Source organism: Brienomyrus brachyistius, chromosome 11 (genome assembly GCF_023856365.1).
Source record: "Brienomyrus brachyistius isolate T26 chromosome 11, BBRACH_0.4, whole genome shotgun sequence".
Classification (NCBI taxonomy): Eukaryota; Metazoa; Chordata; class Actinopteri; order Osteoglossiformes; family Mormyridae; genus Brienomyrus; species Brienomyrus brachyistius.
In genome coordinates this window covers 18,390,434-18,404,544 of record NC_064543.1, presented here as the reverse complement: position 1 = coordinate 18,404,544, position 14,111 = coordinate 18,390,434, and the positions used below count along the sequence as shown (strand labels likewise).

Below are 14,111 nucleotides of genomic sequence, written 5' to 3'. Positions count from 1 at the left end.
CTCTAATTAGTGGTACAGCACTGTACCCGTAATTCAAATAATGTTTCTTGTATGCCTTTCCTAGAGTATTTACTATAAAGTCCTTTGCTAAGCTGTATCAAGAACAGCTTTGCTGAAAGTTAGATGACATTAAATGCCATTTGTTGGTACAGATATCTGAGGAGACTGGCTGCCCGCCTTCCTAATGCATTTTACTAAGGAGTGCTTAATAAGTTCTTGTACTAATTCACAGAATGCCTTTTCATTGGTTTAGCCCCCAATTGCCATCTGCGGTGCCCAATCCAGGCCGATTTAACAAACGTTACACTGCAGCTGACAACAGAGATGAGCCCAGGAGGAAGACGGGCTTCGTTCGTGCTGATTCTGAATTTAAATTTTTAACCAAGGGAGATCCAGATGGTCGTGCCCCCCCCCCCCCCACCCCCACCCCTGCCCAAAGCATCCTCCCTCCCCCGACCCCCGCTGGGCCTGGTTTTAAAGAGCCACCGTATGAGCAAACGCATAATGATGGCTGCAAGCATTCTTGCTGGGATGCCTGGTATATTTTAATAGAGGAGAAAATTATTTGGTGGCATTTTGGAGAGTTAGCATTTTTTCTGTATAATAATAATAATAATAAATAATATTAATAAACTTTAAACAATTCCTGATATGGGATCACATACTCCTGATGCCTCTGTCCCAAACATGATGATGATGGTGGTGGTGATGATGATGATGATGATTGCTTTAGTTAAAGAATCTGTTCTGTGTGCCTAAATGTTGTATAAACTGCATATTTGTAAAACATCCCACCCAGGGTGCCCCAGAATTGTGCCCTGTGCTTCCTAGAATAGCAGCCAGACCACTGAACCCTGTGAGTGTGACAGAAGGACGGATGGATCTGGCATAAGTTTTTGTCTGTAAACAATGCTGCTGCATGTAGTCATCACATTTAAATAGCCTGAATGTTTTTGTTCATTTCTTTATCTTTTTTTGTTCGGACACGGTTTTTGAGCATTTGGTGTCTCTCTTTGTAGGAACCCCTGTTTCCTGGCTTGTTGGAGTCCGGTTCGTGCTGACTGTTACCTAGGCGTTTCCAGGGTTGCCGTGCGATAATGATACCGATAGTGTAACTGGTGGGCCCCTGACAGTCACCTCATGAAGGGGGGAGAGACATCCTTACGCTGCCTCACATGCAAATGAAAGTCGTAGCCTTCAAAGCCCCATACAGATGGAGGCGAGGCGATCATCCTGCTGGCAGCAGATTGAAGGGGGTTAAGTGCCCTTTCAGCCTAATGTTGTGTTTTCTGCCACAATTTCGTCCATCTATCATTATAATCATCATTATTATTATTTTGTATGTATGAGATGTATCATTCAGTGAATAGTTAACAGGCTACTGTCTCAGAATGGCTGCTTTGCTAGCCGCCAGGGGGCGCTCTGCCATACCGTTAGCGGGGTGCCCCCCCAGTGGATGGGGATACGCTCATTGCTTTCACTTACCTCCCCCGTCTACCCTGCCAAATCTCAGGGAGGGTATAAAGTAGAGCAGGCCTGACAAGCCCTGTATTTTATACGACTCGCCTGACTATAATTGGATTTCTCTCTTATGAAATATGTGACCAGACCCGACATTGGATTTCAGTGTGATACTGTAGCACCGGGCAAGTATAATGTATAACACAACGGAATCTCTGTCAGAAGGCCCATCTGTCTTTCCATCTTTTATCGGAACGACTTCTCCAGCAGGACTTTCAGAGGTCCAGAGCATAACTTGGGCAAATCACTGTATTATGATTTATTTTTTTTCCCAGTGTGTTGCCCGGGCATGAAGTTGAGGAGATGCCCACCTCTGGAGTGGCAGGAGATATCATCAGAGGCTGTTTGTACAGGCCACTCTCAGAGATAAATAGGCCGCCCTTTTACAGCTTGGGGAATGGAGAGACGGAATTAGTCTGTTTGTTGTCTGTTTTTATCGTGGGTTATTGGATTTATTTATGCAGAATTAGCATAATCACAGTAGTGATTAGTTTGTTTGCTGTATGTTTGCTATGTAGATGAGTGGCTGATGCGTAGTGTAGCTAACACTCATTGTGACACACGCACACACACAGCTTACAGTAGTTTTCTCTCTTATGCTGTAGTCGTGTGTACTTGAAATAATGAGTGACGTTCACAAGCTCTCTATATATCAGCCGAGAAGTACATCAATAATAATAATTTATCGATCAGTGATAATTGACATTCATGATCATCATGTGTGATATTTGATGACCCAAAATGGCCACACATGTCCAATGAGTGATGCTATATTTATGTTGAGACTCGCTGGCCGGGACACCCCCTCCCCCGTGAGACAGCATGCTGCACATAGGGTAACATAGCATTCTTTTCCTCACATCATTCACTGTGTTGGCGGGAATGTTTCATTCTGTGTGATTTACAGGAATGAGACGGCGGTGGGTGCGGATTGGCGGAGCATGCAGCATGCCTGCTATGCCCGTCTGCGAGTGGGTGCTGTTTTGTTATCCTTCACAGCCATTTAATTTGGACGAATGTGAGCCGTCCTTGATGCAAATTGCTTGTGTGAGTAGGAGTACCGCTTGCACTGGGAGTATTTTCGGGTGCGATTTATTATTCCCCTCTACAGCGGATCTTGCCCCGGGGCGGGGGGCGGGGAGTGGGAGCAGCATTTTGTGTTTGGTTTTATAACTGCTCAGGATATGTGCCATTTACCACCAGCGTCGTTTTGAAAGTGACGGAGCCGCAGAGTGCACTGCACTGTCAAACCCACCCCCTCTTCTTTCCTGGCATGGGGACAAAGAGCTGCCTCAGATGCCCTGACCCCCCCTCACCTGTTTACACACCTGCTCTGCGCTTATAGACCTCAGTACCTGTATTTGGAGTCCCCCCCCCTCACCTGTTTACACACCTGCTCTGCGCTTATAGACCTCAGTACCTGTATTTGGAGTCCCCCCCCCTCACCTGTTTACACATCTGCTCTGCGCTTATAGACCTCAGTACCTGTATTTGGAGTCTCCCCCCCCCTCACCCGTTTACACACCTGCTCTGCGCTTATAGACCTCAGTACCTGTATTTGGAGTCTCCCCCCCCCCCTCACCTGTTTACACACCTGCTCTGTGCTTATAGACCTCAGTACCTGTATTTGGAGTCTCCCCCCCCCCCCTCACCTGTTTACACACCTGCTCTGCGCTTATAGACCTCAGTACCTGTATTTGGAGTCCCCCCCCCTCACCTGTTTACACACCTGCTCTGTGCTTATAGACCTCAGTACCTGTATTTGGAGTCCCCCCCCCTCACCTGTTTACACACCTGCTCTGCGCTTATAGACCTCAGTACCTGTATTTGGAGTCTCCCCCCCCCCCCTCACCTGTTTACACACCTGCTCTGCGCTTATAGACCTCAGTACCTGTATTTGGAGTCCCCCCCCCTCACCTGTTTACACACCTGCTCTGTGCTTATAGACCTCAGTACCTGTATTTGGAGTCCCCCCCCCCTCACCCGTTTACAGACCTGCTCTGTGCTTATAGACCTCAGTACCTGTATTTGGAGTCCCCCCCCCTCACCCGTTTACACACCTGCTCTGTGCTTATAGACCTCAGTACCTGTATTTGGAGTCCCCCCCCCCTCACCCGTTTACAGACCTGCTCTGTGCTTATAGACCTCAGTACCTGTATTTGGAGTCCCCCCCCCTCACCTGTTTACACACCTGCTCTGTGCTTATAGACCTCAGTACCTGTATTTGGAGTCCCCCATCTCATATATATTAGCTCTCCACCCCCGCTTCCCCATCCGAGGCTGCTGGCCACGGCGGCCGGTGTGGACGCCCCCTCCTGGGAGAGTCGTTGCCATGGATCCTGCCTGGAGAGCTGGGCCAATCGGCAGCCTCTGCCAGACTCGTCTCCATCTGCTCTGGCCTACGAGGCAGCTGCCAGGTGCCTGGCTCTCTGTTGGCCCAGGGACAGATGAACACGTACTCTTCTGGGTGTTTTTTTGGTCTCTTTCCTCCGTGTCTGAGACAGTCCGAGGTCCCCCTGGTCTTCAGGAGAGCCCACACATCCTGTACAACAGGCGGTGTGGTGGGGGGCAAGACCTCAACTTATGACCAGAACATTGCAGATTTGAGGCATACAGAGCTGAACATCTTGAACAGCACACATCTTGCTGTCTAGGTATGAAAATCTAGCTATGAAGTATCCGCTCTCTGCTGCTTTAATAACGCAGTGAACGTGTCTCGCCTTCCTGCATGTCATTTAGCCAAATGCAGTTTGTATGCTTTAATCTTTAAGGGTGCTTTTAAAGTGGCTTGGCTTTCCCTGCCATGGTGTGAAAGCGTCAGACATCTGTTTGCATGTGTTATCACTGAAAAATGCCCGCCACTGAAAATGAGTACCAGCGATTGATAATAACAACAGTCATAGTATCTGTCGTTAGAAGATCACCGTCTCCCTCGTGTTGTATGGTTTCCCGCAGTTCTGTATTAACAGGCCTGGATCCTGGTCCGTCGTTTTGTCACGGAAAGGTCCGCAATGGAGCCGTTTTCGTGGGGAATGTTAGCACTGCGCGCTGGTCCTGCTCACCATACGGCGAAAACACCGGCTTCTGACCCATTTTTCCCGCCGTAGGTGGGGATCCCTGTATGCAGGGTCGCTCTTGTAAATTCCGCAGCTTCCAGGGAACCTGGTATCGTCTGACCCGTGGTGATTAATGCGACTGGGTGGTGTGTGGTGCAGCTCTTGCGCATTAATGCATGGATCGCCACGCACTGCCTTCTCTGGAGTCCGTCCTGATATAGCACTTCTAATCCCACGCAGTACACTTATCAGAAAGGCCCACCTGAATAATGCCAGTCACCGGTGGAGTGGGGGGGGGGGTGGGGGGTAGGCTGGGGCCGTGAGTTCCCACAGTAACTTGAAGCTTGGAAGAACGTGAGGAACTCTGAGAGAGGCTTTCATCGCGTTCTTTGGTCTGCTGTGTCTTCCCAGGGCCCCATAGAAAACGACGTGGTCATCCATGTGGCCGTGATCGCCGAAAGCCAGAGGTAAGTGTAGCCACCGAGGGGGGGGATCAGATGACCTCTGACGTAGGGCGTGTGTGGCTTTTTGGGCACCTGCGCCCGCTCGCAGGGTGCAGAAAACACTCTTATGCGTGACTTTGTATTGAGTCTAATCAGAAAAGGTATTAGCCAGTGTGATAAACCCCACGAACGCCCAACAGAGGGCGCTGACCGAGGGCCTCTATGTGTCTCAGACTGCAGGTGTTCCTCAACACGTACGGCATCCAGACCCAGACCCCCCAGCAGGTGGAGCCCATCCAGATCTGGCCGCAGCAGGAGCTGGTGAAGGTAAGGAAACTGGGAGAGCATCAGCTGGCTGGCCGGCGTCTGGCTTGAGTAACGTCGGCTCTGTCAGCCGGCCATTTTTCCTCCAGAGGTTCCCACTAAGGTCAGGCTCATTGCTTTGTCTGCCGTCTCCTCCAGGCTCCTGTGCTGATGTAGATCAGTGAGGAACACGCTGTAGGGCTCAAGTGTGGCTTGCAGGAATTGTGCTTGCGCTGGCTAAGGAGAACTATGTTTTCTGGGTGTAAATAAGTGGTATGTTTTAATAGGAGTCTCGTCTACCAATTTATCTGAGGGAACAGGTTGACTGAGGTTAAGGTCATTCGTTTGGGATTTGGATTTAAACCGGAAGTGGGGATTAGATGGATTTTTAACCAGTAGGTCACATCTCTGTGACTCCTGTCTGGATATGACAGTATGGGTTTTTATTTTGCATCTGAAGCCTTAACTGAGCATTCTAAATCGCTTTAATCTGGATTAACCATTGCGAGTTTACAGGCACTTATTTTTCCTCGGTTATTTATATTTATTGGTGTCTTGCTTGGTTAGAGTAGACATCTTCTAGGGTTTGCGGTCCTTCTCGGCTTTGGGTGACGGGTTGACCAAAACGGCAGCCTCTTCTGTGTCTGACTGTGCCATGAGCATTTCTATGGAGCTTTAAATATATCTTGTCAGAGCAGTTGTTATTTTTACAATCCATTTCAGCGGTAAATGATTTTAAAATGGCAGACGATGCCAGCGTTTGACACGGTGGGTGAGCAGGTCTCACGAGAGAGCCCGCCCGCACGCGAGCTACACGCACAGGGCGCTGGGACTGTGGCACTGTCTGTGCCACACATCCTGCATCCACTGTGAGGCTATATTTATGTTTATTCATCTCAGCAACTCTCTTATCCAGGGTGACGTACAGCAAGGAAATATAGTGCATTCACATAGCGAGCAGCAAGCCTTAAGCCTCAGAAAAAAACGAGATATTAAAGCCTGCCCATTCCTTCCCATTTATCTTTGTGTTGGGTTTTTGAAGAAATACATAGAAATGAAATTTAGATTTCATCCCTGCTTATTCCTGTTTAGTCACTGATTTAGAAGTAGGCTACCCAGGCAACTCCTTTTGGAGTATTTAACCCTGGCGAGGAATGTAAGCCGCTGTGAAATTAATTCTGTATTAATGTTGTTTTCTTTCTTTCTCAAAGTTAGCAGATTCTTCATCGCTTGACCTCAGATTAAGCTTTTTGTTATCTTCCGTGCCTCTGAATCTTTTGCGGTAAATGGGAAGGGGTGTAAGAGTGCCATCTAGTGACGTAATAGGTGCACTGAATGCATTTCTTGGGTCCGAAATCTTTAAAGGTGCAGTGCACATTGAAAAGCAGTTCTCCCTCGGAGATGCTTGGCTTGTTAGATTTTACGCGCTGGAAGTTCGGCCAGAGTGCTAATATTTTAGGAGAAGTGCGATGGACCGAATCACCTATCTTACTGCATGCAGGTTGTCAGCCGACAGATTTTAATGTGGCCCTCGGTACCGTCAGCGGCTTAGAGCAGATTGCACATAGTCATTTCTTGGGTAGGCGCCAGCCCAGCCTGTGACCAGGCTCCCTCTGATTCTGGGCTTGGCTATAGCGCCGTAAGGTCAGCGGGGAGAGTCTGCCTCCTGAATAAACCGTATTGACGTTTCTCTTCATTGTTCAAGCCCAACTGGCCAGCTAGGCGGGTCGCCGTCCGTTCGTTGGCAGGAGACTGTACTTGGCAGGGGGGCAGAGCGATGCTGTAACTGATGGTGGCTCTGCCTGGCATGCCGTGGAGCGGGGAGAGCCACGTCACCCTAACCATCCCGCTGGCGCCAGTGGTACAGAGACTCACCAAGGGTCAGGGACGGGTCTGGAACATCGATGGACATATGATGTGTCCAACCACTGCTCTCATAACACAAGCAGCTGGTGTGTGGGGGCGGTGTGGCTCAGGGGGTTAGGATGCTCTGCCGGGTATCGGAAGGTTGCTGGTTTGAATCCCGGGGCCGCCAGGCCCTTGAGAAAGACGACTAACCCCCTAGTTGGTCAGCCAGTTCCTGGAACCTGCTTTCTCAAATAATATACGTTGCTTTGTGTAAAAGGAGGAAGTTTTGACTCTGCTGGTTGGCTGGTGTTTCCATCCAACTGGAGGTGTAAGGCTGTAATCTGTTAGGTGCTGTAATCCATCCAAAGGGAGCGGCATAGAGCTGCGCCACAGACTAGACACGGGCTTTCTTCAGTAGAGAATTTTTTTTTTGAGTTGCCATAGAGACCAGAGCTCTTAGTCGTTCCCCGTCCCATCCAGAGCAGGCAGTCTATCCATGGCACCGTGGGTGGTGAGCCAGCTGAGTTCTCTCTGTCTCCCTCCCCCCCCCCCCCACCAGGCCTACCGATTCCTGGCCGTCAATGAGAAGCTGGGCCTGAGCGGCCGGCCCGACCGGCCCGTGGGGTGCATCGGGACCTGCAAGGCAAGGCCTCGCCTGTGGGGGACGCCACCTTAACTTCTCTTTATTTAGAAACTCACACAACCACCCAAACTGACATAGGGCGCAACATTAGTTTGAGTCTCATTACATGTAGATGCAATCATTTATTCAGTTTAGTGGTATTTAACATGTGTATCATTACATTAAAACCTAGTTAGCAGCAGTCGGACATGGCCTTCAGCATTGAGAGCACACATCTGCACGATTGCCCCTTTACAGTGCCTGTTCCTTTAGTCTATTTGGTCATACAGGGTTGTATGATGCTCACTCTGTCCTTCCTAAAGATCTACCGGATCCTGGGGAAGACTGTGGTGTGTTACCCCATCGTCTTCGACCTCAGTGACTTCTACCTGTCCCAGGATGTGATGCTGCTCATTGATGACATCAAGGTGAGGAGGAGGACGTCCAGAACCACACTCCAGACCTGATGCTGGCCAATAAAAAAAACAAACGGGCGGGAGATAGTACTGATTCTGTCTAGTACTCCAGGGCCTGAAATGAGGCTGCGTCTTAAACGACAGACGGAGATGCATGAGTAAAACATGCTGTATGTAACGTTCATGCGGTTTTGATTGGAGACTGTGGACGTAAGACTCCACTTCTCCTAAAGTCCAGGGTTAATTTTTATGAGTCAAATGCATGAATCTTTTGCCTGTCAGCTTTAAGTTCAGTCACCTTATGCTGCTGCGTTCTTACTGCGGCGAGGCCGGTAAAATCCTTTTCGGACGGATAGACGCTGGGAATAGCACAGGCTCGGAAATGCCTGGCAACGCCTCCCCTTGCCACGGTGAAGGTCACCATGTGCCCTCGCTGTGTCCGCAGAACGCCCTGCAGTTTATCAAGTACTGCTGGAAGATGCCGGGCAGACCCCTGTTTCTGGTGCTTATCAGGGAAGATAACATCAAGTAAGCTTTTCCACTCGCCTGCCGCGCAAATTCCACATTTAAGCAAAATAATGAAATATATGGTAAGTGAGTAAATAATTTTAAAAACCAATCTGTACAAAACCGTTCGGTTTAAGCTCCTGTCAAGACCTTGAAAGGGAGATGGCCTTGCATTGAATGGACCGCAGGAGAGAAATAAAATGTGATGGATCTGCCGCATCCAAAAAAGTTCCTTTTGAATAAATAAATAATTTTTCTCAAAGTCGTTATAGCGTTCTCATGATAACTGTGGTATGCAGGATTTTTTTTCCGTTGTATTCATTAGTAGTTATGATGTTTTTAGTGTTAAAGCTTTTACTAAAGCCTACTGGCCAGTGTGTTTCCAGTTTTTAAATGTATTTTTATTAGGGTGACAGGGCCTACAAATCTTGGACATTAAAGTCAAACCACTTAAGGTATTCTTAGAAGTGTGTTTTAACATCAGATGTGCTGATGTAATTAGGTTAATGCAATAACATGATTGTCCTCTAGGGGGAGCCGTTTTAACCCTGTCCTGGACATGCTAGCATCCTTAAAGAAGGGAATCATTGGCGGAGTGAAAGTGCACGTTGACAGATTGCAGGTTTGCTCTACTAATATATTTGTTTGCCCCCCCCCCCAACATTGAATCCCTCTCTAGTTTGCTCTACTGTTTCCTATTTAATTTTCTTGAACGGTCCTCACAGTTAGCTCGTACTCTGAGTCCTTTGTGGTTAGATTATCTGTGCATCATATTTTTCATTTTTATTCTTTAAAGAAGAGCCACATCACTATAAATAAGTGTTTGTTTAGCAGGAGGCTGAACAAACAGTGTTTGTTCAGTTTTATGAAATGTCTGCCTGTAATGTTTCGCTCCTTCTAAGACTATCATCCGCTGGTTAAATGAAGCGTTTCAGCACACCAGCGAAGAAAATGACATCGCTGCATCTTCCCCACACACATCTGTCAGATAGACTGATTGTCTAATGCTGAAAACCTTCCCCTCTTTTGCATATTATAAGCTGTGTGATTCTTCGAAACATTGTTATGCCGTAACCTTTCATTTTGAAGGGCTAGAAACTTGAGTCTGATGTCTTTCAGACGCTGATATCAGGAGCAGTTGTGGAACAGCTTGACTTCCTCCGCATAAACGAGGCTGATAAGTGAGAAAATCAGTTATCTTTTCCTCAGTAACTCATTAAAAGTTTGGCCAATTAGTGTAATTAATTACTGGGTGTGTGATTGATTGACGTTAGTGCATGCTATAATGAACTTTAATTAGTTTAGGATACATTTGACTATAATGGCATTTTTCCATAGTATGCATTTTGCACCCCCATTCAGCCCATTTGTCGGTGTTAATTTCCGTGCTCCCAGAATTCCCGAGTTCAAGAGCTTTGAGGAGCTGGAGCTGCCCAAGGACTCCAAAGTGAAGAGGCAGATGAGCACACCCAATGTGTCCGAGTTGGAGCAGCAGCCCGAGATCTGTGTCCACGAGTGGGCCAAAAAGCCCACCTTCGAGGTTCTGCAGAAGTTCCATGTAAGAGCTCAGACTGAGGCCGGGCGAAGGTGTACCCGCAAGCCAGACTCCCCCCGGCGACGAACATCTCCAGTCCCTAAGCACCAGAACTCTGTACTCTTAGAAAACATTTACATTTTTTTTGCCTGATTTCCATTTGAAACGCCAAGCCAGGTTATTTACGGTCTTAATTGACTCATAAAGCAGTGAGGTTGTGTGAAAACCCAGCATGCCTTGCAGTCCCTAGCAGCGGAACCGCGGTCTGCTTCGTGATGTCAGTTCTGCTAGGAAGTGACTTCACCGCGTCTCACGGCCTCCCGCCTGCAGAAAAGCCAATGAGCGTAACAGGAAGGTCTGACACCCTACGGGGGACTTGTGATGATTGAACCCCTCGCTGTCCTGATGATCTCTCTCTTCCCCAGGACTGTGACTGCCTGGCTAGTCAAGCACAGCTTGCGAGCATCCTGCTGAAGAAAGAGGGCCCTGACTTCTTTGCCAAAGACAGTGGGTGCACGATATCAGTGGTGTGGGGGAGGGAAGGTGCATGGGACTAGCCATGTTCGCTTTTGGGTGTGACGTATCATAGCTTAAGGTTGCTATGGCTTCGTATCATTTTGGTTGGTAGATTATGATGTAAACAAATCTTTCTGTTGATTTCCATTATTTTGGATGCCTCCACTAACTCATTTTCAGCTTCACAAAGCAGATATATTAAAGGTAGGAAAAGAAGAAGCTAAATTCAGATTCTGGGGCTGTTTGTCTGCCTCTTAAGTAGTGCTGGTAGTGAATTCATCATGGTATGGTAGATCCTGTCCAGGGGCAGGAAAAGTTTGTGGAAAAACCTCTGTGAATTTACACGCCACTGATCTTGAAAGCGCTGGATGAGTTCAAGTCACTTCATAGGTTTGCTCTTCCCCTTGTCATTACATTGAGGTTTTTTTTCCATTCTGTTTATGCTAAATCTATTCTGCTTTTATCATGGATTTATAAACAGTTTTTTCTTAACAGTAGATGTGCATTCTGAAGGCAGAGAAACTCATCTGGATGCCCCTATTGATTGTAAATCAAAATATCTGGTTTTATTGTTGTTTAATCTGTTCCTTTCCTTGGGTGTTTGGGGAAGTATTGATCCTCCAAACCAAAATGCTGACTCGCAGCCTCGGTTTAGTGAATTAGTACTGATAAGGCAGTGACAGAGCCTGGTTTTTTCACGACTCGGGGAAATTAGCAATGCTTCAGTGGTGAGCCTCAAGTCTCTGGGCACTTTGTGATTCTAATGGTGGCACATCAGAGAAGCTTCAGAGGTCTAACTTCACTAGGTCTTGAGCAGAGCGGATGGTGTGCATCTGAGACCAATAGGCGCTACCAGCCGAAATTAAATGTCAATATTTTACCCAAAATTTTGCTGATAAATGGTTTTCTAAAGGACATAAGAACGTGGGCCCTTCTTGGACTGCAGCTGGTAATCGTTTGACCAGAACGAGAGCCTTTATTTCCTTATGACCGGGGTCGGTGGAAGCTGGCATGGCTTGCTGCTGTTGAAGACACCATAATGATAGACATTTTAATGATTCGAGCATAACGTTGACAGAGAATAAGTACACATGTGATGTACAATAAAGAAGTTAAAAGCAGGGCTAGTGATAAATACAGTAGATTGTGTATAATCAGGGAGTGACACACAGAAAGTCAACTAGCACAATTCGGATAAAACCAGCTTGTTAAAGCCTGGATGACCCACTGTCTCTAATTAAATTTTTATGAAGTGACCTCGCTGTCCTGTATTTGGCATGGAATGGCAATATGACCTCACCAGCAGTTGCCAGGTGGGATCCCAGAGCCTTGGGTCTTCAGCTAGATTTAGTTCCTCTGTCGCTACCTGACGCTCACCCAAGGTCCTCACATGAAACCACCACGTTCCCTCTGTTTGCAGAGAACTTGACGGAGGAGCTCGAGAGGATCTACAGGAGAGCTGGCAGCCGCAAACTTTGGTCAGAACTTTTCTCATTTGGTATCTGTGGTTCTTGTTTCCATAATGATGAGCTGCATATGCTCTGCTTAGGTACGATTAGGCTTGTATTTGATTCTTCTGTGTTTCTGTTATAACCGTTGTCTGTGTTTCAGTAACTCTACGCTTGTATAGAGATCTGCCCTCTTGTTTTTTTTCCTCGTTCATAAATCCTAATGATTGAAAAGAAAGCGATACCTCCTGAAAAGGGAAGCGTATTAAAATAAACCCAAACCCTGTGTAGGCCGGTGGTGCGTTACGCCGCTGCCCTAACCAAGAGGTTTGCGGGGTCTATAGCACCGCATATTACTACATTGGTGGTCCACGGCAAGCAGGTAACAAAAGCGTTTGATCGGCTGTGTAATCTGTGCATGCTGATTTGGGATTGAGGCTACCCAATCCGCTGAATGCCCCCCGTCCGCTTTAGCCGTGATTGTGTTTGTGCCCTTCATTTCCCCACATTGTTTTCTGACCACACATTCAGCTACCTTTGTCTTTTTTGAGCCACGCAGTTCTAGCGGCCATTTGTTGTTTTTTTTTTTGATCGCACAAAAGAAACTACAGGCTTAGGCTGAATTTGGACTGTGATGCCGGGGTCTGTGGGATCCTCATCCTCTTTGCTGTCTATTCATGTATCTAATGCTGCGTATTCATGCCCGCAACTGTGGTTCAAAAAAGAAAAAAAAAAAAAACACTGACAGCTCTTAATGTTGCCTAGTTTACGATGGAACCTTAATACCAGCGCTTAAGCTGTCAATATTCAAATATAAGGTACCTGAAGTGTGATCAGTGTTAAATTTCTTTGAGGAAAAAGTACATAAAGGAAAAAAAAACATACAAAATAAATAGCTGGGCAAGATTATGGAACAGCGAACAGCCCGTATAAGCAGTGTCTCTCACCCCCCCCCCCTTCCCTGGGAGTGCTAGGTGTCCACCGGGAGTCTCAAAAACACAGTGGCCAACTTATTTCATAGAACTTGGCACGAAAGAATCGGCTGTAGACACGCACCAGCCCTTCATACCGTCTGTCGGTCTGTCGCTTCTCATTTTCCTTTTGTAGGGCTTCATCAGTTAGACTGCAACACATAATGGACAGTCACTCATCCAGAAAAATGGAACCCTACATTAGCGGGCATTCTTAAATATTTCTGCAGTGCCCGCTGCAGTGTTAGGGTTAATTTCCTCAGCAGGACTCGCCGAAGACATACATGCGCGGGCGGCGAGGCCGTCTCAGAGCGCAGGCGTCTTTGTGGGAGGCAGGGTGAAGATTCCGGAATACTAATGACACAATCCGGTGGCCCTCCTTGTCTTCCTTTCGCTTACCCTCCGAGTTTAAATATTCATTAAAATTCTGCTTCAGAACAAAAGGAGAGAAGGTGTCCGCGAATAAAAGTGCGGTTATGGGAGATCTATAAAGCGATGTCCCTGTCTGAGCAGACAATGGAATGATGGGGGTGTCCGCTTGGCAATTATGTGTTGATTAAGATTAATTCTGGCATGGCTTTTTGTTTTTTTTTTCCTCTCTTCTTTCTTTCCCCTATTACCAAATTCTCTGATGCAGACACTAAATGAAAGCAGTAACTTTTTAAGCGCTTGTTGAACTTGGAGGGAAAAAAATGATGAATATTTTACAACTTTAGATTATGACGTGGATTCAGTTAAAAGAACACATTTTTTTATTATTATTTTAATGGCTTTTTATGACTTTATAATTTCTGTCACTAGTTATTGTACATTTGGCTGTCATGTTTTCATGTAACTGGATTATTAATATTGATGTCCCAAATTAAAAAGATACTAAAATGAAAAATGAAACTCAAAATGAAGCATTTAAATCTGTCCTCTGAGCT

The 14,111-nt window shown here is 46.9% G+C and overlaps 1 protein-coding gene and 1 long non-coding RNA gene across 4 annotated transcripts in view; one reads left to right on the top strand and one right to left on the bottom strand.

Annotated features, from left to right (window-relative positions):
- Nucleotides 1-14,111, top strand: part of phkb (phosphorylase kinase, beta) — a 48,917-nt gene that overhangs the window by 30,499 nt on the left and 4,307 nt on the right. For 2 of the 3 annotated variants that reach the window (XM_049030044.1, XM_049030046.1), the window contains 10 exons: nucleotides 4,989-5,044; nucleotides 5,254-5,347; nucleotides 7,731-7,814; nucleotides 8,117-8,221; nucleotides 8,655-8,737; nucleotides 9,248-9,338; nucleotides 9,836-9,897; nucleotides 10,112-10,274; nucleotides 10,676-10,757; nucleotides 12,187-12,244. In XM_049030044.1, coding sequence (XP_048886001.1) covers nucleotides 4,989-5,044; nucleotides 5,254-5,347; nucleotides 7,731-7,814; nucleotides 8,117-8,221; nucleotides 8,655-8,737; nucleotides 9,248-9,338; nucleotides 9,836-9,897; nucleotides 10,112-10,274; nucleotides 10,676-10,757; nucleotides 12,187-12,244 — 878 coding nt within the window. Of the gene's footprint in view, nucleotides 1-4,988; nucleotides 5,045-5,253; nucleotides 5,348-7,730; nucleotides 7,815-8,116; nucleotides 8,222-8,654; nucleotides 8,738-9,247; nucleotides 9,339-9,835; nucleotides 9,898-10,111; nucleotides 10,275-10,675; nucleotides 10,758-12,186; nucleotides 12,245-12,505; nucleotides 12,597-14,111 lie in introns of all 3 variants that reach the window. The other variant, XM_049030045.1, reaches the window with a different exon arrangement.
- LOC125751356 (uncharacterized) lies at nucleotides 2,890-3,507 on the bottom strand. Its single transcript, XR_007400598.1, has 3 exons — nucleotides 3,386-3,507; nucleotides 3,174-3,250; nucleotides 2,890-2,967 (listed from the first exon to the last, which is right to left on the bottom strand). It is a non-coding gene; the product is annotated as an uncharacterized LOC125751356 (long non-coding RNA).